This window comes from Ptychodera flava, chromosome 3 (genome assembly GCF_041260155.1).
Source record: "Ptychodera flava strain L36383 chromosome 3, AS_Pfla_20210202, whole genome shotgun sequence".
Classification (NCBI taxonomy): Eukaryota; Metazoa; Hemichordata; class Enteropneusta; family Ptychoderidae; genus Ptychodera; species Ptychodera flava.
Window position 1 is genome coordinate 26,228,531 of NC_091930.1, and position 24,463 is coordinate 26,252,993.

General features: G+C 37.8%; 2 protein-coding genes across 2 annotated transcripts; both read left to right on the forward strand.

Moving 5' to 3' along the window:
• The first annotated feature begins 14,813 nt into the window (after positions 1-14,813).
• LOC139128741 (cell adhesion molecule 2-like) lies at positions 14,814-16,245 on the forward strand. The gene is made up of 2 exons (XM_070694473.1): positions 14,814-15,114; positions 15,920-16,245. The coding sequence occupies exons 1-2, from the start codon at positions 14,814-14,816 to the stop codon at positions 16,243-16,245; spliced, it is 627 nt and encodes a 208-aa protein (XP_070550574.1).
• Positions 16,246-18,714: 2,469 nt separating this feature from the next.
• Positions 18,715-23,799, forward strand: LOC139125940 (uncharacterized). The gene is made up of 3 exons (XM_070692019.1): positions 18,715-18,922; positions 22,880-23,347; positions 23,593-23,799. Exons 2-3 carry the CDS (start codon positions 23,066-23,068, stop codon positions 23,719-23,721), a joined length of 411 nt encoding a protein of 136 aa, XP_070548120.1. The 5' UTR covers positions 18,715-18,922; positions 22,880-23,065; the 3' UTR covers positions 23,722-23,799.
• The last annotated feature ends 664 nt before the right edge of the window (positions 23,800-24,463 follow it).

Below are 24,463 nucleotides of genomic sequence, written 5' to 3' on the forward strand. Positions count from 1 at the left end.
GTTTTCCAAGGATGCCACAGTCTCTAGTGATTCTGTAATCTGAGACCCTCCCACCCCACAAATCAGAAACAAATATAACTTGACCATTTGGGGAAATTCCAACCAAAACTTTCCAAGTATTATGGTGCTTATAAGATGACCAAGTTTGTGACTGTGCAAGCATGGAAGAAGGAACCTCAATAAAGAATTCTGTGCAATCAATTATGACACGTGTTGTAGGATAAAGTTCATATGCATGGGGAATATTCTTTCTTACAGAGAACTGAGAAGGAAAAGGAAACAATAGCAAAAGCTCATGAAAAAGGAAAATTATCCAGGTTGTAAATATCTTTGATACAGCAGATGGGGAAATGCAAATCGGTCAGCCAAGTCCTTCACAAACAATCCAACTTTACATCTTACTAGTACCATAAAAAACTCATCTAATAAGCTAAGCTTACGTTTTGGTCCAGGTTTTGACTTGGAATGATCTTGATAAGGCATGGATGCTTTCATCTGTCTCTCACCTTTCCAATACTGTAATTTTTTGGCTTTTGGTTCAAGATAGTGAAAAAGGCATAAAAACTCGCATAATTTTGAAAACCAGTATAAATTGGATTGCATCATCATCTTTAAAATTATCAACACAAAATTTTCTATTTTTAAACTCATTTAATTCAATCTGCATTTGCCCAAGTTCACATTTCAACATCTGAATCTCTGTAGTGCACTCTGACAGTTTTTTCTCTAAACATAAATATACTCTTTACACAAATCAATGGTATCAAGGTAAGACGGCTTTGTAAAAGAATAAGAATGGTCTTCAATATGGGGTGGATGTGGTTTGATATCTTGAGTGTCAGTCTGTACAGAAGCATCTCTGAAAAATATCTGAAAAATAGGAAGAGAATGAGATAATTTTTCAGATGGTTACATAAACAAAATCAATTAATACATTTGATATTGTATTAACAATGTCATATATGTTTGGATGATGACAATGATGTCTGTGTACGACGCGAAGCAACTTTCAAATTGTTTGCTTAATAAAGAAACAATACGTATACATTGTATCAGATTGCTTAATATATCATTATAATAGTATCCATAAAAGAAACAAAAATTTTAACGAATAAAATTTGGTCAATTTGATGGTTACCGTAAATCAGCACTTTTGATGATTATCTATATTTGAATCATGGGATACATTATTGATGAATGTTATACAATATTTATATGCTTACCTTTCTATCTGTCGAATGTTCAAAATGTAATCGTCTAACCGCTTTAAGTTTTTCTTTGCTGTAATTCTCTGTCTTGGCTTTTTACAACCAACACTTTTACCTTCTGACAGGACAGACTCAGGGACAGCTCCTATGGAAATGTACAGATTGATGTATAAACCCAACCCAATAATATGTTTCATATCTATAACATGAACGACCATCAATTAGTGAAAATTACAACATGCATACTCCAAGTTCACAACAACAAAACCTTTGTTTGAAAAATGTCCATAAATTAAGAATTACACACAATCTTGTCAACCAAAAGATTTTCAGCATGTCTTGATCAAATACTGTCATACATAATAGTTTTTTACCTATCTCATGAACACTATTTAAATTTTTTCAAAAATATAATGACTGGAATTATTTTACTCATACCCGGATTCAATTTCCAAATTTTAGCTCCAAGAGAAACTGTTGTATCTTCCTTTTGAAATGCTTATGGCATATCACTGTTGATTTAGTGACTTTAAAACCATCTCGCCCATCTTGCCGGCATATTCTGCTGCACCATATATTCTTCATGGAAGGCTTAGGAGAAACCTAAGCAGGTGGATTCCAGTCGAATTTCCTTGGCTGTCCCTGGCCGTATTTACACAACCATAAGCACAGCACTGTCTTCCTCTGCTGATTCTCGTTTTGTGTAAAGATAATAACAGTAAGATTAATAATAATAATAATAATAATTATTATTATTATAATAATGGTTTGCTGCGTTTGCATAATATATAAATATCACGAAAACGTAAAAAACAACTACACCTTAAGGATTATGAATATTTTACTTAAAACTGAGTGCAGTTGATGTGAGATTGCGATTTATCAGCATGACGATAAAGAAAAATTCAAATTTGATATGAAAGTCCTCGAAATCAAAGCCTGAATGTATCAGGCAGAAAAAAGTCAGAATCCACCTGCAAGACTTAAGACCTCAGCTACTAAAAGTCATCGATTCACTCTCTGTACCCTGTGGTCACAGGAACGCACGCATCGTAGAGCGAGCCAAGCGCTTGCTATGACACTGACAGCTACCTAGTATACCAGCACACATGCCCACGGCAGTATCGTGGCAGTGGTCGAGCATCAGATGGGCCTAACCAATACCTAGCTGCAAAATTGTAGCGCTACGGTGAGGCGGTCGGTGATTTTGGTTTTTGCGACTTCGCTCACCAGTAGCGCTACAAGGCCGATGGCCCTGGGGAGTATCATATAAGCGCGTCGTACTCGACCAGGCGTTTTGATGTGGAATGCAACATATTTACTGCATTTGGTCGTACCGATTTATCATTACTGAAGACTAAACAGTATACTGCACGAACGTTGTCATTTATGGGGTTTGGAATTTGTTCAAACACGACGATCGCGTTCTGAAAAACATTGAGCGTGGGCGTCGGTGTTTGTGGGAGCCGCCATTACCGGAAGTTGGTAATGACGGCTCCCAGAAATGTTTCGGAACGCGATCGTCGTGTTTGAACAAATTCCAAACCCCATAAATGACAAAGTTAGTGCAGTATATACTGTTTAGTCTTCAGTGGTGATAAATCGGTACGACCAAATGCAGTAAATATGTTGCATTCCACATCAAAACGCCTGGTCGAGTACGACGCGCTTATATGATACTCCCCAGGGCCATCGGCCTTGTAGCGCTACTGGTGAGCGAAGTCGCAAAAACCAAAATCACCGACCGCCTCACCGTAGCGCTACAATTTTGCAGCTAACCAATACCATACATACTCCATCGAGAATATTACATCGAAGAGTGTGCCATTACCTTGATATTATATACAGTCTACTATTTAAATACTCCAAAATAATTGAAAAATGTGTCGTCAATTTCAGTTGCAATCAACTTTCACGAAATTATGTGTCGTCTGCTGGTTTGTGACGCGGCAAAATGTCATCAAATCAGATTCGTTCTGTCGAAACCAAACCGTCTGTGTTGATGTACAGAAGTACGAATAAATAGCGCGTTTTCTTTTGGCAAACTTAAGAAGACTTTGTTTAAAGTTCTAACATGATAATCATTTCCACAGCACTCAATTTATTTGATTGAGAAACACTGCTTACCTTTGTAACTCCCTCCGGGATCGGTGAGCATCTAAGTTCAACGGCGGCCATAGTTGTATTCATTGCAAACCAGCTGGTCAATCTCAGCCTCGTTTTCGCGCATCTCGCGAGAATCTCGAAACTCGACTATTCGTTTGAAATGAAACAACGCCCTCTGTTGACGAGTATCTATAATTTCGAATACCATTTCGTTAGGAGTTAGGGAGGCTTATGACAACAGTTCACAGAGACACAAATAAGCTTGATGATAACAAAAATGGCTGCATCTGGAATCATGGCTTTATATGCTGCCATTGTCGTTATATGGAGTGAGTATCAGTTTATTTTATATAGGAAGGAAGAAGAAATTCTGTTTCTGCAGCTGTGACGATTCTGTCAGTGCCGTACCTTAGAAGTCTGTACAGTTTGTAAAAGTCTTTCGTCATAATGCGTATCATGAATAGATAAAACAAGGAAATACGTTCATATAGTCCCTAAACTCGACAGTTTTTAAATATTATATTTTGTATTAGTTATTGTCGATATCATCGATGCTAAGGACTAATACGGTGAGTATTAACTTTTGCTTGCGATATTGTCTTCTACTTGACATTGGCGTTACCACGTTCAGTTAAGTTAGAACTGTATACAATGATGACATATCGTCTTGAAATACGTGTTGCTATGCTCAGGGCTATCATATAAGATTTGTTAGCCGTGGTGAATGTTCCGTTGCTATTTTTATTTTCATTTTCTTTTGCCGTGTGGCATTCAGACTCGATATCCTCAAGGACGCATATGCATATCACGAGTCGTGCAAACACCTGGCATAAAATAGCAGACAAAAATGTAAAAAATGGATTTGTTTTCACTTGTTCACTTGTTTGGGTTTATGTTCAGACAAAACGAAAAAATAATGTAACCAACACATTAACTATAGTACAATGACCTAACATGATATTGCTATTTTAAAACTTGTAAAAGTTAAAGAAAGAGCAATATCACGATAAAATATACTTTTAAAATGTGACACAGAACGTGATGAAAATGAGTGCTTGGTAAAATTAGCCTGATTAGTAGATAGGCACTCATAGAATATCGGTAAAGTAAACTTGAAAATTCACTGTTGTGCATACAGTACAAATCTACCTACAATACAAGCTGTTGGATTAAATAGACAGCAAAGGTTGATATACTTGCAAATATATATATATATATATATATATATATATATATATATATATATATATATATATATATATATATATATATATATATATATATATATATATATATATATATATATATATATATATATATATATATATATATATATATATATATATGGCGGTGCCACATGTGGGGCAGGATGCGCTTACTATTTTCGAAACACTGACCTCACTTCTTGGTCTTTGGCCAGAGGTCCATATATCTTTCTTTCATGAATTTGACTTTGTTTGTACCGTCTATTTACTGTCTGTTCTGTGCTGTTTTGTGTCTATGTTTACAACTATTGTCTTACAAATTTTGACCTAGTGTTATTGGATTATGGATTGGTATGATTGCGATTATTTTGCAAAGATTGTACACCAAGACTTGTTTAAAGCTTAACTTGATGACATATCTCTGAAACCTTTTCAAATTTGTTGGTCAGATATTTCTTCAATGGGACAATATATGTGAAAAATAATCACGGTTATATCTTGCACATGGTATATATCTCATTTAAAGCAGAATAATTGATTAAACCGAGTAATTGAAAAATGTTGAGTAATACTGAGAATACTAGTAAGGTTATTCTAAAGGTCATTGATGACGTATACTTTCTTAAGTAGCTATTTGTATGCCTGTAATGGAAGTTGACAGCGTTTGAATTTTAGAAAAGACAGAAGCATTGCATTGATGGAAAAGTAATTCGTCATAACAAAAACAATCGTATAAATTAACGCTGCAAGCAGCGTTGGCGGAGCCCAAAAGTTGCCATGGTTTCAGATTCTCTTAACGATCAGGTGCCGCCAACTGGTAAATTTCAACAATATCGCAATATCATCACAAAACATGTTTTGAAGGCTGATGTACTATTTTTACTCATTTTTGACCCCGACCTAAAATTTAGAGGGGAAAGTAGAGCTGAATGCTGTCCCACTTGCATATACGGAAAGTATGCCCCTTCACTGACTTTTGATGTCCACTGCCCTCCAGTATCTGTGCTCGCTTGCCACTCCCCACAACAATTCGAGCTCCGTACTGCCCTCTGCCCACTACTAAAATTCCCCATCGCCCAAGATGCCAATTAGCAACCAAGATCAACGATAAATTGTGCGAGCAGTATACCTTGGATCGACTACGATGTCAACAAAGAATAAACGATTCTATTATTTATTTATTTATTTATTTATTACTACTGAGCAAAGTACTTGACCAACGGTTACTGAACACGAGGCTAGGATGAGTTCACACACAGACGGACTGCTTCATGGTTTCAAGCACATTGCCTCTCCCTGTTTGTTTGTGGATCTTTGTACCTGTAGGCCTATGAATAGGTGATGTGTATTTTGACCAGCAGTACGATATTTTACAATAGATCTCTTTTAGAAGCATTTTGTCGCCTAGCCCTCCGTACCATGCCGCGTGTTCCCGGCGTTATACGGCCTCCCCCCACAGGTCTGCTGAATGCCATGGACAAAACCTGCGACATGCGGACCCATTTAGGACCGAGCACGAAAAGCTACTTTTTACCTACTTTCAATCGAAATCAACTCGATTTCGACCAATGCCTACCTAAATTACTCAACCGCTCACAGACTGAGAAAAAATGCTCTCGTGACGTAAAAAACCGTTGTTTGCTGGCGATGCACTGTCAAAGGCACATGCAGTGGACGGCCATTGAACACGTCCATGCTGTAACATCCATAAATGTAATAATCTCCATAAATGTAACATCAACCATAATTGTAATAAAATGCACCCATAAATGTTATATCACCCATAATTGTAACAAAAATCAACCATAAATGTAACAAAAACACCAACCACAATTGTAATAAATGGTAACCATAAATGTAATAAAAAATCACCCATAAATGTAATAAATCTATTTTGTCGTTGCAATTGAGGAGCCCTTAAATAAGTATGTAATAAGGAAAGCAAATCCATACATTATTCATATCTTAAATGTTTGCTTTTAGTGTGTTTTGTGTATTTGAAAGTTTATTGTACGTTTCCCTGTTTTGTGTACAGAACTGATCGGCCATGGCTAGACACAGCTGTGATCTGGACGTCAGTGCGGTCTCTACTCCAGAGTGGAGGAGACTGTGTAAAACTACGATCCTTTAACGCCGTTTTTTTCGAAAATTTGCCCTACTTTTTAATCAGTCGCCCCAAATACGTCTTCAGTGGTTAAATTGTCTGGGATAATCGATAGATTGTCTGTATTCCTATCTTGTTCAACTTGAAGATTGTCCCTTCACTGGGGATGTTAGGATGTATAATTTTGTTCTACTGTGTTCAAGGTAGTAATCGTATTGACTTTACTTGATTGAAATATAGATATATGCTCTCGCAACATGTTTTGCGTCGTCAGTTTCTGTTATAAGGTTGTATATTTCTCTGTTATTTGTTGTGAGACATCTGTCATAATCTTTGTGGTATCACTGGTTGACGAGTTATTTTGACGCTTCCTTATTATGTAATTATCAGTGTCTAGAACTGCTGTTCCACTTTGATCAGTACCTCGCCGTTTTCTGATAGTGTTCTCAAAGTATCCTATTCTGTATTTCGAAAAGGAAACCTAGCTTCACTAGTTTTATTAAAGTTAGTAATTATTCAGGGCAATTGATAAACAAATGATCACATATGCAAGTTCGAGTTTATTATATTTATGGTTGAGTTTTATTATATTTATGGTTAATTTGTTTATTTCATCTGCTGTTGCGAGTTGTTACATTAATGGTTGACTGTTTCATTACATTTGTGGTTGATTTTATTACAATTATGGTTGATATTACATTTGTGGAGATTATTACATTTATGGAGGTTACACATGCGACGATTAAAAGGCGCCCATCAGCTGTATTATTAGCGGTCGGGTCGGGCGATGAAACTAAATCGCGATTGATTAAACTGCGGAGTTGTCCAGAAAGAGACCGGAGGCGGCAGCTCAAATCATCAGCAGTGGATATGGGGAATCGCGTGCATCACTGGACGCAGAACTACCTCAACATTACGTTATGTACAATGTACGCCCCTGGAAGTTATAGAGGAAGCCAGCTGTGCCACCGTCGGTAACACATGTATAGGATAATGCACGAGTGGAGTGCAATCGTTCAGAAATTGAACGGCACTCGGGCCTACGGCCCTCGTGCCGTTCAATATCTGAACGATTGCACGACACGAGTGCATTATCCGACTTACAACACGTGACCTTGCACCTGCGAGTGGGCACGGACCAATCAGATTACAGCAATTAATTAATGGCCATTTTGAAAGTGCGCACCTGTGTATAGTACTATTTCATTGGCTAAGGATAAACACATGGAAATTTCCACGTGTTCTACACGGAGCGTAGACGTGGCTTTCCAACGTACACGTTTTTGTCATTGGTGACACTGCAACTGAACTGCAAGCATCATGCTGAGTGACAGCGATGAAGACTTGTTCATTACACAAAATACTTTCCGAAACCCCACTGAAAGTGATAACCCTGAAGAAGACGACTGGCTTGTTCAAGACTTTGGAGAGTTACTGGGTGAACAGGGAGAAGGCTCGGCACAAGTAGAAAGTCTTGCTGTCGACGTTGCACCTCCTGGTGTGTCAAAGCCTGTTCCACTGCTTGTAAGAGACACGTTGCCTGTTCATTCTGACACACCTTGCCCCTCCCGTTTGGATATAAAAAGTGACAAAGAGATAGAAAAAATGGCGATTGAAAGGATTCCTAAAAACACCCTAAACAAAAATAGTTGGGCCGTAAACACATTTAATTTCTGGCAAAACGAGAGAAATAAGTTGGCCTCAGACCCGTCATTTAATATTAGTGTAATACATCCTAAACTCGAGGAAATGACGAAAGATGAATAAATTTTGCATTGTCACGCTTTGTTTCTGAAATAAAGAAAAAAGATGGAATGATTATCCTGGACAAAGTTTGTATGAATTAGTGATGAGTATACAAATCCATTTGTCGGTAATGGGTAAAAGCTGCTTGTTTCTGAATGACCCCACCTTTAAACAGTTAAAAGATACTTTAGATTGTATCATGAAAACAAGAAGCGCTAAAGGAATTGGTACGGAAAAGCGACAGGCCATGGTGTTGAGTGTAGACGATGAGAATAAATTTTGGAGCAAGAAATTGATTGGCGATTTTACACCACAAACTCTATTGGACGCTCAGGTCGTCCTTTTCGGAATAAATTTTGCTTTGAGAGGGGGCCAAGAGCACAGGAATTTACGCCCAGGCCAAATTTGCAAAAATACTGTGAGATTGTTGGGAATATTATCTGGAATACACCGAGGACGTGTCAAAAACAAACAGTGGTGGCTTGGCATCCAGGAAGGTGAAGCGTAAAGTTACAACTGCGTTCGAAAACACAGACTGCAAGGAGAGATGTATTGTGCGTTTGTATGATACATACAACAAACTTTGGTAAGAATCCTGTTTTGCTTCAGTGTTGAAGTGTACCTTTACTAGAGCCATGGTAGATGTTCCAAGTATATCGTACCTTGATTATTTTGGTTGTGGCGCTTTCCACTGCGCATAATGTGAACAATTCGAACGTCCGGTCTACTGGGTCGTCCACTACGACGCTCGAAATTATTATTTTTCGGTGGTTTTGTAATATTCTGAGTAAAATGTGTTGAACTAGAAATATTGGCTGATAGAGGGCGCCTTTCTTCAAATTAAGCCCAGTGAACTTATATATTTTTATGAATAAAAACCTTGGGCATATTCTGCCAATAGCTGAAATTATCTGACAAACATGGATAACGAGATGCATACAACCTTAATGTTAACGTTGACATGATCAGTATACTATATTACTTCACCAAGTCCAACTTTTAATTGTTGTATCCCCAACCGATTTCGGATAATTAACACCCTTATGTCAATTTAGTCCTTCAGATCGCCCTCAAGACGTATACTATTTGCAGCCGGCCAAGAAAATAACCGCAGAGTGTTGGTATTCTATACGATGCCAGTTGGGAGGAATACACTGATTGAAACTGTGGCAAGACTCTGCGAAAACGCGGGAATTGAAGGATACTATACGAACCACAGTCTACGGGCCACAGCTGCCACTCGCTTATTTGCCGATGGTATGGACGAACAACTAATTGCTGAAAAAACGGGTCATCGAAGTTCTGCTATTAGATCTTACAAGGTAGTAATAAATTACAACATAGTAAATTATAACTCGAGACGTTTATTCATATAATTGATCAAAAAGAAAACTTGGTATCATAAACTTTGTATAAACTGATAAACTTTTGGGTACAAACGGAAAAGTGGTACCGAATGAATGACGGTAGTTGGACTCTATCATGCGATGGCATTTCTAAAATGTTTATATTTGCTCTGGTTTCAATGCCGTTCTGCATTTGCCGATGTATTGTTTACGTGCATAATCAAAAATCTTAACTGTCTCATTTAATCAGAGTTTTGTATTTGTGTTACAGAGAACAAGCATCGAACAGCAGTTCAAGGTGAGCAAAGTTTTGCAAGGAAGGCCACCAAAAATGGCGAAGTTGGCAGATTTTGGGCCGGGAAAACAGTCGATCAAAGAGGAGTGTGACGAAGAATTGAAGTGCCAGGTGGAAGAATGTTCGAACGTCGAATTCATAAAGAAAACAAGAGCAGCGTCCGTTACGTTCATTTGAGGCCGATCTTCCAGAGGGAGCAAACATATCTTTGAAATTCGATAAAAAGTAACGTTGTAATGTAGACATTCAATTAAATCATGGTGTATTAAAGTCCCTTCTGCTGTCATTTGTTGTTGGGTGTTTTTGTAGTGTTTCTGTTGTGTCGGTCACTGTGTGGTAACGGCCACCTGTTGTCAAGTTTGCACTCGTTTGATTTCGATATTAGATATTGCACCGGTGCAGTGCAATATCTAGATATTACACTGTACCGGTACAAAATTGAGAACAGGTCGATGTTTATCTCGCAGAGAACTGCACGACAAAACAAAGACAATGTCCAAGAGCAGTGTTGTAATGTGTCGTAATAGTCCTGTTTCATAAGTCAGGTCCATGACATATGTACCAACATCAGTGATTGGTTCATCCGGTAATTTAAGGTCCATTTGCGTTACGCTAATTAGTGGGACCTTATGCGTTAGGTCTCATTACTATGTATAATTTACTTTACAGCTCCCTGATTGGTTAATGGTTGGTCCGGTCCTCCAATGTTCACTGTCTCATTATGCAATGTCCTATGTGCTTCCTGGCTACCGCTGAAGTAATACGTTATTCGTGATGTTCACGGATCGGCCGAAAGTTACAACGAAAATTACCCGACAAACCTTCATGCGTTAACATTCCATGTTTTTACTTATCCCTGTCCCTTTATGCATTACAGGCACGTTGGCTTGTTGTTTTCCAATTGTTGGTTACGCAGTACTACAAAGTTCACGCTTTTCATTTTAATTTTGATTTGACGGGGGCATTTGCCGCATCGACAACAGTGAGGCCTGTGAAAGACAAGATGAAACATTAGAGCTTCAAGTGAAATACATGGGGTTCATTATATAATTCAGTAAGCCGTTTACCATGTTCCAAAGATCGAAAATTGTGACCGTGTGAGAACAGTTGTTCGCAGTCAACTGACTGCAGCTGGTGCCAGCCGTCATAGATTCTTGTGGGTCAGTCGTACCGGTCGTAACCTACATATACCGATCTTTGGACAGACATGTATGAATATCTTTCTCGCAAACTCTTGGAGAAATGTAAAATTGACTTGATCAAGAAATTTATCAGAGCCATTTAGCTAACCTGCAAGAATCCACAAACACTCTCTACAGATTATTCAACCTGGTATAAGATTATGTCCGTTTATACTGTAGTGTATTCACTGATTTGCATGATCCTAAAATTACTAATTTTCAAGACCTGAGTGCCGATGCCAATTTCCTTCAAAACTACTGAATGTATATTTTCAATTTCAACCTCGTATAGTACTAAACATCAAATTTCGTGGTTGGAAACAATTTACATTACAGAACAAGGTCAAATCTAACTAGATATTTTGACAAATACTCGGCATGAGTACCTTTCTGTATATACTGTGATCGAGCTGCGACCACGTGCAGGCATCATCCAAAAGTACATGGGACATTATTGCATAATGAGGCAGTGAACACTGGAGGACCTGACCTACACATTAACCTATCAGGAAGCTGTAAATTGAACAATACATAATAATGAGACCTAACACATGATGTCCCTCCAATGACTGCTCCGAAAGTGGACCTTAGAAAAGCATGCAGTACATGTGTGTAGGACGTGTAATGTAGGTCATTTTGAAACAGGACTATTCTGTCCCGTCTTTTGTACCGTCTAGAAATTTCAAAGTTAGGAATATTTACCCTGACATATAATACATCGACCTTGCACACTAATGATCATTCCGCTGTTTCTGTTTGGGTTTGTTGGGTTTTCTTATTTACCTACATATAACATTTCCGACATACCGACCTTCATTTATGATCTTTGACATTCAATAGAAATCATCTGTGCGTCAACCCTGGTAATTGTGCTTTAGTGCGACAGTCCACCACACCCGTAGGTTACCCCTAATTAAAACAAGTGGCACACTCTGCTAGGTACTTCCGTGGAAGTAGTGACAAGCTCATCGGTCAACCTAGCGTACAAGAGCTGTTCGCCGAACAAAGGACGAAGATTAGAGTTTGGGTGACTGTTAGCTGATTTGGACAGTGCGCATTGCAGTCTGCCGTGCCGTTCTTGACTCATGACGTGAATCAAATTTCTGTTCACACAGTGTTTGGTTCGAAAAATAAAGACTGTTCACAATTACATTAGGTTTTTCTTGAAAAACCAATATTGTGGCAAAACCATGTGACCGATGTATATATGCCTTTAACAAACTTGAAAGTAATCACACTAATGGTAATATGAGCAAAATTCCACTTCAAATTGTGCAATGGTTCTTGAAAAGGAAATTATTGAATGCTATTCGCATGTACTTGTAGGTTTTTCGCAAAAACCGATAGGGCTGCCAAACCGCGTGACCGACAGCAGTTATGTTTATGATTTGCAAAACTGAATTAACTTACACTAGAGATGACACAAGTGAAATTTCAAATAAAATGGTGCATCGGTTGAAGAGGAAAACATTTTTAGAGCTCAAGATGAAATTTTCGCCAAATCCAATATGGCGACCAAACCACGTGATCAATCCATATGCCGTTAATAAACTTGAAAGTGCGTACACTAAAATGATTCGAGTAAAGTTTCAGTTATATCGGTGCGTTGGTTCTTGAAAAGAAGATTTTTAAAGATTAAATTTGTATTTTTAAAAATATGGCAACCAAGGTTACTTGACCGTAAGCAAATTTTACTTGCCAATATTTAAAAAAATCTAAGATCATGCTTGCTACTCACCAAATTTCAAATCGACAAGACCCATAGGTCATCAGAAAGAGCCATTTCAAAGTTTTAAGACAATCCAATATGGCCGCCAGGTCACGTGAGAAATCGAAATTTGTAGGGTTAGGTGCACAAGTACTCGTATATGTCTATTAACTCTGTAAGTTTGAGAAGTTTACGTCAAAATGCTGGAAGAAATGAAAATGAAGGAGCATATTGATCGCCTACAAAAAAATAGGGGCCCAACCCATAGGCTTGGGCCCCTAAAAACTATTTCAACGCCTTGTCAACTGGTGCGTAGTTTGTTATCCAACTGCAGACTTATATGTATTCTAGATTTCAGGTATGCAGCAGCATTCATCGTCAAACCGGTTTATACTCTAGTACTACCTGGAACTACTACGCAATTAAACTGCACCTATAACGTCGCCCCTGTCTTTAAAGCATGGTATCGTGGAAACAGCTTGGTGGCACACGGCAAAGATATACAAGCTCCATTTACAGAACGCTTTGAAGTCGTCGGCGAAGGAGATGTGTATAATCTTCGAATCCTCAATACGGCTCTAAACGATGAAGGTGAATACGACTGTACGGATGTAGGAAACCGTACAAGGAAAGCAGCGACTTTTCTTTATGTCATAGGTAAATGCATTACAGTTTAAATCATGCACACTAACTTTCTCGTCCGCTATTCATGGGTAGAGACGGATACAGAGACGTTATAAAAATAATCAACTCTCAAAAAACTGAACACATTGTAGCGACCATGATATTGGAAGGAGAAATCATGAGAAAGATTAATGATGGAACTCCCCAAAAATCACATCGCTTTGAGGTGTATGTAGTGTATGTACAAGATACATTGTTGGAAGAGCAGACTCTTGGAATATATAATGTATCTGATGTATTTGAATAATGGATCTTTCAATTGTAAGGCTGTTCAAAGCGAAATGTCAGTTAAGAAGACGTTAAGAGAGAGAGAGAGAGAGAGAGAGAGAGAGAGAGAGAGAGAGAGAGAGAGAGAGAGAGAGAGAGAGAGAGAGAGAGAGAGAGAGAGAGAGAGAAGAGAGAGAGAGAGAGAGAGAGAGAGGGAGGGAGGGAGGGAGGGAGGGAGGGAGGGAGGGAGGGAGGGAGGGAGGGAGAGAGATTGCTTATTGACTCGGGATTATTCAAACATCCAGAGAAAAATGGACATACAGTTATTGACATGTATACCTAGAAAGGTGGCCATGACAATATCAGGCAGGCAGGTTGCCAGATGGATAGGCAGACAAAAATAGTGCGTTGTCACTGAGACAAAGTAATGATACATTCATAAAGTGATACGACGAAGTGTAACTGGTGAATCATTCAATAGTTTGAATCTTCTAGGTTTTTTGTGTGCACGGTCATATAGGATATTTAAATTATTTCCTAGAGATTGAGGTTTTTTCAAACTGACCTTTGCAAATAACTACGCCTGTAAGTGACCAGAAAATGGCATTTCTAGTGAGTTTTTATTGAACCCCCGTCGACGTCTGTTTTTAACTAAACACCTTCTCTGATTATACTTCTTCCAATAAACGAAAAACAATACAACTAAAAAGATATTTCTTTAATTCCCATTTTGTGCGTTAAGTACACGGACATACACTTTAAATAAAGCAACAGCTTTGCATTGAAAGCATTTGTATATTTCTGAGCAGTTTTGTTAGATGTAATTGCTTTAAAGAAACAATATACACGATAGCATCTCTATTCAAAATGTCATTCTATCATGTACGTTTACAACTGTAAACATGGATTCACAGTCGCAGCTTATTCTTATTCTAAGTTCCAACTACCTATTTCATCTCTACAGAATATTTCAATGCCCATTATATACCGTTGAATTGACATTATCATTGCCGAAAAATTAGCATGATTTCCAATATTTCAGAACATGATCCAGAGTGTACAGTTCAGCCAAATAAAACAGTAAAAGACGGAGAAGATGTTGTTTTGACATGTACCATCAATTTAGATACAAATGCTCCAGGAGATTTGGTCTGGTTAAAAAACGGAAAAGAGGTTTCACGCAAGGAAGGACAAAACAACACATGGGAGACTCAGCTGAACAGATCAGACGACAACGCTATCTTCGACTGTCAGCTACAGCACTACACACTGCCTCCAGGGTCAGAAATATCATGTGGAGATAAAATTCAAGCAGATGTCCAATGTAAATTATTTTACTCGAATGTTATGTTGTTTCCGTCGTTATGTATTTTTTTATCTATAAAAATTATGTATTGCACATTTCGCAATTCAAATATGATAACTGTTTCTGAAACTTAAATATATAAGGCTTTATATCCAGACTATCATAAATTGTATCGGCACGGGCGAAATGACTGCTTTACTAGATTAAACGCTTTCAATGCGTTTCTATCAGAACTTTTTGTTAGTGGCAACTTGACTTAAATCATATGTAGAGATGGCGACTCTTCCCTCTTTGTCTACTCTTTCTCGTTCTTGTGAGCTGCTATAAGCCTCGATACATTCGTTTCAGTCTTGTAGAAGATCGCTATGAAATCCCAAGCTTCGTAGGAGCCAATTAGGTTGCGTTTTTAAAATACGGTGTTGCAATGCATATTAAGTGGCAGTTGTAAACCTCTTGCCGATCGGTCGCCTGTTCTGGCTGATGAGAGAGATTTTAGCGGGATTTTCTGCAGCAGTGTTTCAATTGCAGTGGGGCGATTATCAGCTAATGAGAACAACAAAGAACAAGCAAAGGTGAAACCGTCGCCGTAGTAGAGTACATGGAAATAATAGGACACTCTTTTGTCCTGCCGATTTCCATTTTGATAAACAGTGAAACGACCTCCCTTTGACTCAGCTGTCAATCATTTTGAACGATGATCTTTAAAATTCGCTTACTATTATGCTTTTACAAAATTCAACATTTTTGTTTCTTATACAATTTCCCAGTTCTACCTTGAGTTACTAAAAGATCAATCCAATAATGCATTTGTGGCTCTTTTCAGATTTATCAGTGTTCAATATGGCTGTAACACCAAGCACTACAGTAAAAGAGAGAGAACGCTTCACCATTGACTATACAGCACAGGATGGAAACCCTGGTCCTTCCAACATGACACTGTCACGTGAGGAAGAAATTGTAATTTCCAATGATGGATTGGATATACGCTACACCATATCGAGAATTTCAAAATTAGAAAGCGGTGTCTACAAATGTGAAGCCAACACCGAGTTTTACGACGGCAGTTACGAATATTGGTCAAGAGAGAAACGAATCGTTGTTCACAGTGAGTATATCTTCTCATCCGGCCAAAGTTTGCGTTATCATTAAGAAATGTATATATTAAAGTTGTTTATGAAGTCCGAATAAAATAGTTCTTAAGGATATGTTGCTTCTCAAGAAACAATATAATCACTGTAAATCCACATTATTGTCAGTGTCGGGGAAACCATCTGCGGCGCAAACCAAGTCGATGATGTCGCCAAGTAAAACTTCGACGGTCTGTTTACTTGTTTCAATAAAGGCAACCGGGTCTGTTAAAGGGGGAAGAATTATTAAGCCATTATTACATCGTAACGTTTCTTTGCATTGCTTGGTCATCGTTAAATTATTTTTATTGATGGCGATTTGTGTTCTCTCAATCTTAGTTTAAAGTAAAATATCATTTACTCAATAAATCTGCGCTAAAATTTCTTGATAACACCAATTCTTTCCCCTTTAACAGACCCGGTTGCCTTTATTTAAACAAGTAAACAGACCGTCGAAGCTTTACTTGGTGACATCATCGACTTGGTTTGCGCCGCGAACGGTTTCCCGGCACCGAGAGTAATGTGGTTTTATAATGACAGTGACGTAATCCCGGGCAATGAAGAAAACAGAAACATAACAACAGTTATCGATGACGTGGGGGAGACAGTTGTTAGCACTCTGACAGTCTCTGTCGTGGATAAGTCATATTATGGGATATACACATGTGAAGCATCCAACGCAATATCACCGAGTGTTAAACAGCAAATACATATAATTGAACCAGGTAGATCATTGTTATTTCAAACGCACATCGACCTCCATGCTCATTACTAAGGCCATTATTACGTGAGTTTGCAAACAGCAAAACATAACAAAAAAGTGTTCGCTATTTAAATAATTGTAATAATTATTTTAAATGAGTTACATGATATGGAATACACTTACATCAAGAAATTTATTGCTGATCGCTCAAACTACGGTTTCTTTAATTACACTGTAAAGACATCAAGTCATTGAATTTGATTGACCTTCGATAACTTTCAAATAGAATAGTTTGTTCATTATCTGTTATGATTTTCTACAACTGCTATTACGTTTATGGTAAGGCTGCTTGCGCTTTTTACGCCTTCTACGTCAACAGATAAAAAATGTTGATTTCGTGCAGACTGACATTGCGATTGAAAACCCAGAAATCTAATGCTAGACGTAGCATCTATTAAGTCTGTACAATTTCTATGTTGCAATTGACGATAACATCTATATCATAGGGCCATCATCTAGCGACGTGTTTGTTGTTACAACCATAAAGCTGTTTGCCTTGCATGCCAAAGCTCTATTCCGGCATGCTAAGTGCCGTACGGAGCACCTGTTTAGTAACATTTACCGTTTCCGGATGCCCCTACCCCAAATGCAGTGCGTTTTGCGGCTATATTGCGCGTTCACTGTTGAACTATTGCAAGGGACCCATTGAATGATCGCCTGGATACTGGTATGTCTCGCGCTCTCTTCGTGTAGCGTACGTGATATGTTGAAGCGCATCCAAGATAGCGTTCAAAACGTGCGCTATAAATAGGAAGACACGTCGTTAACATTGCACGAAAATGGTCGATACTCCGCCAATTCGCTTCCCGGTTATGGATGTAGGATGTATAATGATAAGCTTTTCACGAAAATATTACGCACAAAGGATGCACTTGGACATTGTAGCCGCGCACCACTCTTCGCTTTGCGTCCGGCGACACGCTGCACCAATATCTTCGTGTATTCTTCGCGTTATTTTCGTAATAAACTTATAATATTCATCGGCTGAGTACAAAGCACGAACCAAATACACGTGGCTAACACATCAAATGAAAGCCAGCATTCTTTGATGTAGAATGATATTGTTTCGGAAAGCACGACTTAGCTGTACAGGTTTGTAGGAGGTCTTTGCGATATTATGTTGATAACTAGTTTCGATCATATCAACAACTTCCCATGACAGTTTCTTAGCGAAATCAGGTTACATATTCGCACTTTATTATATGCATAAAATATGAAGCATTCTATTACTCTCATTCATAGGTGGATCAAATACAATTGTCATCGCAGTCACAGTCTCTTCGGGCAGCGTAGTCATAATTATTGTGATTATCGTAGTGGTATACTGTTACAAAAAAAGTTCGAAGAAACGGCAAACATCAGGTAGATATGCAATTTGTGTCACATTTGCAAGAGACATTAAATTACAAGATAACGCGTTAAAATGGATTTTTGTATTTTTGAAGAACTGTGCAGTTATCACGTTGACGATTGTGACACTGAACGTCATCAACTGATAGAAATTATTTTCGCAAATGCAATTAAATGTCTAAAATATGACTCTAACCCTTTCAGAGTGAGTCCATATAGGCCTAATTGGTATAGCGATAATCTCTCAAATTATGTTTTTAATATAGTGGACGGGATTACCTGAAGCTTTTTTTCTTTGTTTCTTCCACCAGGTAATACTAGTGAAAGGTAAGAAATTTTTTTTTATTATGGGCAAATGTGTAAATTTTCGTGTTGATATTAAATTCATTGTTGAGAAAAGATCATGGTATGCTGTATTTTATAATGTATTTGATTAATCTTTTCAAAATGGGGAACTTTGTGCCCTTTTCCAGTGCTGGTGATAGTGCTGCTTCAAATGCATTAAAAGCGAATATGGAATCTGATGACAGACAGGAGCCAGAAGGGTCGTCTTATGAGCATGTAATCAATCGGTACCAGTCCGCAGGTAAGCCGATTTGTGTCATAGCGTTGAATTTACATATATACCTTAAAATTCGAATATGCATTAGTCGTACTCAAGCGGCAGAGCTATAATCTGGTCGCTTGCACTGATTATCTGTAGGGCAGGAAATGACGTATTATGTAATACGGAATTGACAGTTTTGTAAAGAGAACGATTTGGAAATAGTGCAAGAAGAGTAAAGCAACATACTTTGAATTACCACTAATATCCGCATCGTATCATATCACATCATATCATATCATATCATATCATATCATATCATATCATGTCATGTCATGTCATGTCATGTCATGTCATGTCATGTCATGTCATGTCATGTCATGTCATGTCATGTCATGTCATACATGTTATGTCATGTCATTTCATATCATATCATATCATGTCATGTCATGCCATGCCATGCCATGCCATGCCATGCCATGCCATGCCATGCCATGCCATGCCATGCCATGCCATGCCATGCCATGCCATGCCATGCCATGCCATGCCATGCCATGCCATGCCATGCCATGCCATGCATGCATGTCATATCATGTCTTTTCATATCATATCATATCATATCATATCATATCATACATATCATATCATATATCATATCATATCATATCATATCATATCATATCATATCATATCATATCATATCATATCATATCATATCATATCATATCATATCATATCATATCATATCATCATAAATCCTATGCCTGCATTGTCAATCTCCTATTTTTAACGAGTAATGATATGAACTGGTATTTTAACGTGTTAAAACATGAATCATATTTCACTTTAACTGGAACCACTTACAGCTAGCACATAAACAGCTGAGAGCACAGAACTTATGACACTCTTAAATGCCATTCACATTTATTGTCAAGTTTTTAATGTTTGCTTTCATGTTTTAGGCATTACACTTAGTACAATCATAGTCTTACCAAAGGCAAACAAATGGACGCATTGAAAATTTGTATGCATTGAAAATTTGTATGTATCGTGATCGACATCGCGACATCTCTCATCGTTCAGTGTCCCGTACACTCGTTATATGTCGTCTTCACTTTTGAAGAGCACTGCCCTGGTCGATTGTATAATGATGAAAGAACCGTTATAAGGCAAAAAATATAATAAATAAATTGTGCTGTCCCGATAACATTTTTTTTAAAAATAGGGTAGGTAAGTCGGCAGAGATTTATTTTTCCAAAATATTTCTATCATTAAATATACACTTTTTAGGGGTTCAGGGCGATCCAACACAAGAAGCCATCAATATCATCACTCCGTACAACCAGCTTTCTGTGAGTACAGGGAGAAAAAAAGCAAGGTCGATTACTGTCGATGTCGTCTCTAATTTCTAATTTCAGAACATAGTAGGAAAATAATTAGGCATGTATGACAAAGGCGTGTTCGCATTTTGACCTGTAGCTGCGCAACTCGTCAAAACATTGACACATCACTCGAATACGACGCGGTGCCGACCAAATTGTGTGTGTTAACCTGTAAATATATCATATCATACCCTGTACTCATATCTCATCGTATCGCATCCAGTCTTATGGTATCATATCATAATCATAGCTTTTTACCCAATATCGCCTTTTCATGTGTCATATCAGCATGAATGTCATTTATGAAGCATCAGACACAAGACAATATCGAGTGTCTGGCGTAGTACAAATGGCAGGAATGCTTTGGTAGCGTTCAGGTATTACGGCTGGGATGGGCCGGCAAAATCCAGGGGGTCACCCTGTATTTAAAAAAAAGGGGAGGATTCATGTATTATCCAGACTGCAGAGAGGTGGGGGTCACTTGATTTTATAAGAATTCACCACGCCAAAAAGTAGTTTCTGTGTTCAAAATTATTTAGAGAATTAAAAATGATTCGCTGCCTGATTTTATTCTCTGAAGTCATTTAACCGTTATCTGAATAAAATATAATTATATATCACATGAACATCTTGCCTCGGCAACTCTGAGGCTTGTCTTCCTGTGTGGACAATGAATAATTTCCATTAACCGTTGGCTGAGGTGAGGCAAATTTTAGACTGCATTCACAAACACCTCGGAAGAGGGGCGAGAGAATTGACGGGGAACTTCAAAATATCAAAGGAATGTTTTGGGGGCACTTGAAGGGCATAGTAGATGAAAATTTGCAGTGACATTCAAAAAGAAATTTTTTGTATACGTACGCATTTGTAACCTTTTCTTATCGAGTATACTTAAATCAATGAACAAACATCCATAAATGCACAGGTATTGCCAGTTTATTACTGGATTCCATCGCCCCTCCAGAGGTGTTTGTGAATGCAGCCATTCTCGAACTATTAGGGAGGGTCCGGGGGTTCTGAAATTCATGTCATCTTAAAAGGAAGTCATCAACTTTTTGGTGCAATGAGTAGGGATTTACCTATGTTGACTGATGCACAGGAAAAAGTTGCCGGCCAACCACCAGCCATAATAACTGAACTCTCCCTTAAACGACGCAAGGAATGTGCTATGGTAATTATCATATACCCGTGCCCAAAATTTTACAAATGACTTCAAAACGTGTTAAATTTTTAAGGCCTTCCTTTTATACCACCTTGCTCATAAATATGGCAATATTGAGGAAGTCAACACAGTGGCAACAAATCCTCCATATTTCAATGAACACAGGGCTGATACTGAGATTCAAAATAGACATACGTAAAAAAAAACTTTTTCAGCTACAATGTGATATTATTGGTGTTGCCAATCAAAAGCTTTCCTCTGCTTTAATCTCCATTTATTTCGATCGCGCTCCAACGTTGTATGGGGCGGCGGACATTTTGTTTGTTTACACTGAGAGTGGCCATATCAACAGAGCACGCTCGCGCAGCATAACTGTCACGCCACGCACTCAGTACGTGTTCAGCGGTTGACTGTACCGTGCGAAAGGTAAATATTTGCTAGAGCTTGCCTAAAAGGACAAGGACTTTACGAAAAAGCTCTAAATGAAATATCCTTGTCCGTCAAAGCTGTTCCAATTTCAGTGTCGGCAAATCGCATCGTAGGCGGAAAACTGCGGCCATTATTTTTACTTTATTTGCTATCGAATTGCAATTATAGTTCTGGAACACTCCCAAACTGATGACGTCTAGGGTACATATCTATATTGTTTGTCGTAAAATGTCACAGCTTATTTTACGATAATGTCACAGGGCTGGGACGATACTGGCATGTGTATATCATATCATATCATATCATATCATATCATATCATATCATATCATATCATATCATATCATATCATATCATATCATATCATATCATATCATATCATATCATATCATATCATATCATATCATATCATATCGTATCATAATCACATCACATCACATCACATCACATCACACTCACATCACATCACATCACATCACATCACACATCACATCACATCACATACATCACATCACATCACATCACACATCACATCATCACATCACATCACATCACATCACATCATATCATGTCATGTCATATCATATCGTATGTGGCATAACGTGCTACAAAATGTGACTTTACCTATTGTGGTGCGATTTATACTTGTGTTACGTGATGCACTTTCACTACATGTTCCGTATATATTATGGCATAACATGATAAGATGTAATTTGATTTGATATGTGAGGTTATAGAATAGGATATTAGCATCTCTAGTAAGTTTATTTATTGGGGAAAGGCGTATTTCCCGTCAATATTGTCAGGAACTTAAAAAATACTTATTACGTTTACAAAATTAGTTTTGATATATCGAGGTCACTCTGAAGGCAGTATACATAATAGGAAGCATTAAATTGGTCGCTACTTAAGTAATGTTTACGCTTCGATTGATAGCCTTTGTGAAAAAGTATGTCGAATGAAAAGAAATGTTCTTATATCAATGTGAACTCTATTTCACTTCCTTTCTGTCTATTTTTAAATAAAGACGAGACGAGTAAACCAACTGAAAGCAAGCCAGAAACAGTAGCAGTGTATGCTATATCAAGCAAACAGAAACATGGTCAGAAAGTCGACGGAGACGTCCTAACTGTGAACCCTTATCAGTCTCCGGAAGCAACCTACGCAGTTTCGGCTAAGCAGAAAAAAACATCAGCCAAGAAATCTGCCAGTGATGCTGAGCAAAGCAAGACAGGTGAAGGTCCACTCCGATCACGCAGCACTGTATGCTGTATCAAGCAAACAGAAACACAGTCGCAAACTCGACGGAGATGTTGTAACCGTACACCCTGATCAAACTCCGGAAGCAACCTACTCAGTTTCGGCCAAGCAGAAAAAATCAAGAGCCAAGAAATCTGCCGATGACGTTGAGCAGAGCAAGACCGATGAAGATCACCCTGATCCTGCAGCACTGTATGCTGAATCAAGCAAAAAGAAACACAAACGGAAGAAAAAGGTGACAAAAATATTGTTCTGAACCAAAAGGCATTGACTTTTCATGGATGACTGAAACATATCAAAGAAAATATAAAAAAATATTCAGATCATTACATATGATTTGGCAGATTCAGTATTTCATTATATATTTGGATGTATAATATATATCACTGTGCCTTTAACACACACTGAATGAAATGTATCTTGCATTAACACTACGCTCTCTTCCAAACAATGTCATAATTCCATATCCCACTTTTTCAGGATAAATCAAAAGGTGATATAACGTATGCAGACCTGGATTTGCCACCCACTGGTTCTGAGCAGCAGCCAAAGAGGATGCCTGCAGAAGAGATGATTCAATATGCCTCAATCCAGATTCCGGAAAAGTAATCGATTGAATACAGCAAAATTGAAGAGAAATTGAAAAAAAATAATCGTAGCGTTCACTTTCATGGCCGTGCACTACGAGGTGAATAACAAACATCTTACCTATGTACATCAAACTAAATAAATTATATTAGTACAAGTAATCATATACCTAATACTGTGTATATATTCGAACTGGTATATTAAAGACTTAATGTTATTATTCTTTAACAGTATTGTGTTGAATAATTAATTATATTGACATTATTCGAACTCCTGTGTTTGTACCTCTACATAAGTAAATAATATTTCAGGGCTGGTAACCAATTTTTATGTCCAGCAAACTAATAACAGTTACCGATCCGGCACTTGACAACGATAGACCTGATGTTTTAGAGCTTTCAAACTAGGCTGATATTTATTCGTTGATATCTATTGTGTATAAGAGACTTAAAGCGACTACAATAGCAATCTTTGTAGGAAAAATGCCTGATTGGATGTTTCTTAGACTTTGATATTTTAATTTATTTTTCTGTAATCTGATATGTTTAAGTTTCCAAATTTTCAAGTTTCTACCTTGGAAAAATATTGTATATGTAAATATGCTCCCCATGCGCTTCATATTTAGTTACTAAGTTAGGATCATTTTCTTCCCGGTTGTAAATTAAGTACCTTCTTTCACGTTTTTGTGCAACAGGGAAAACTACTTGCTGTCAATACTTCACTTCGAAATATTCTTAAATTTTGCTTTTTATAAAATTATGCT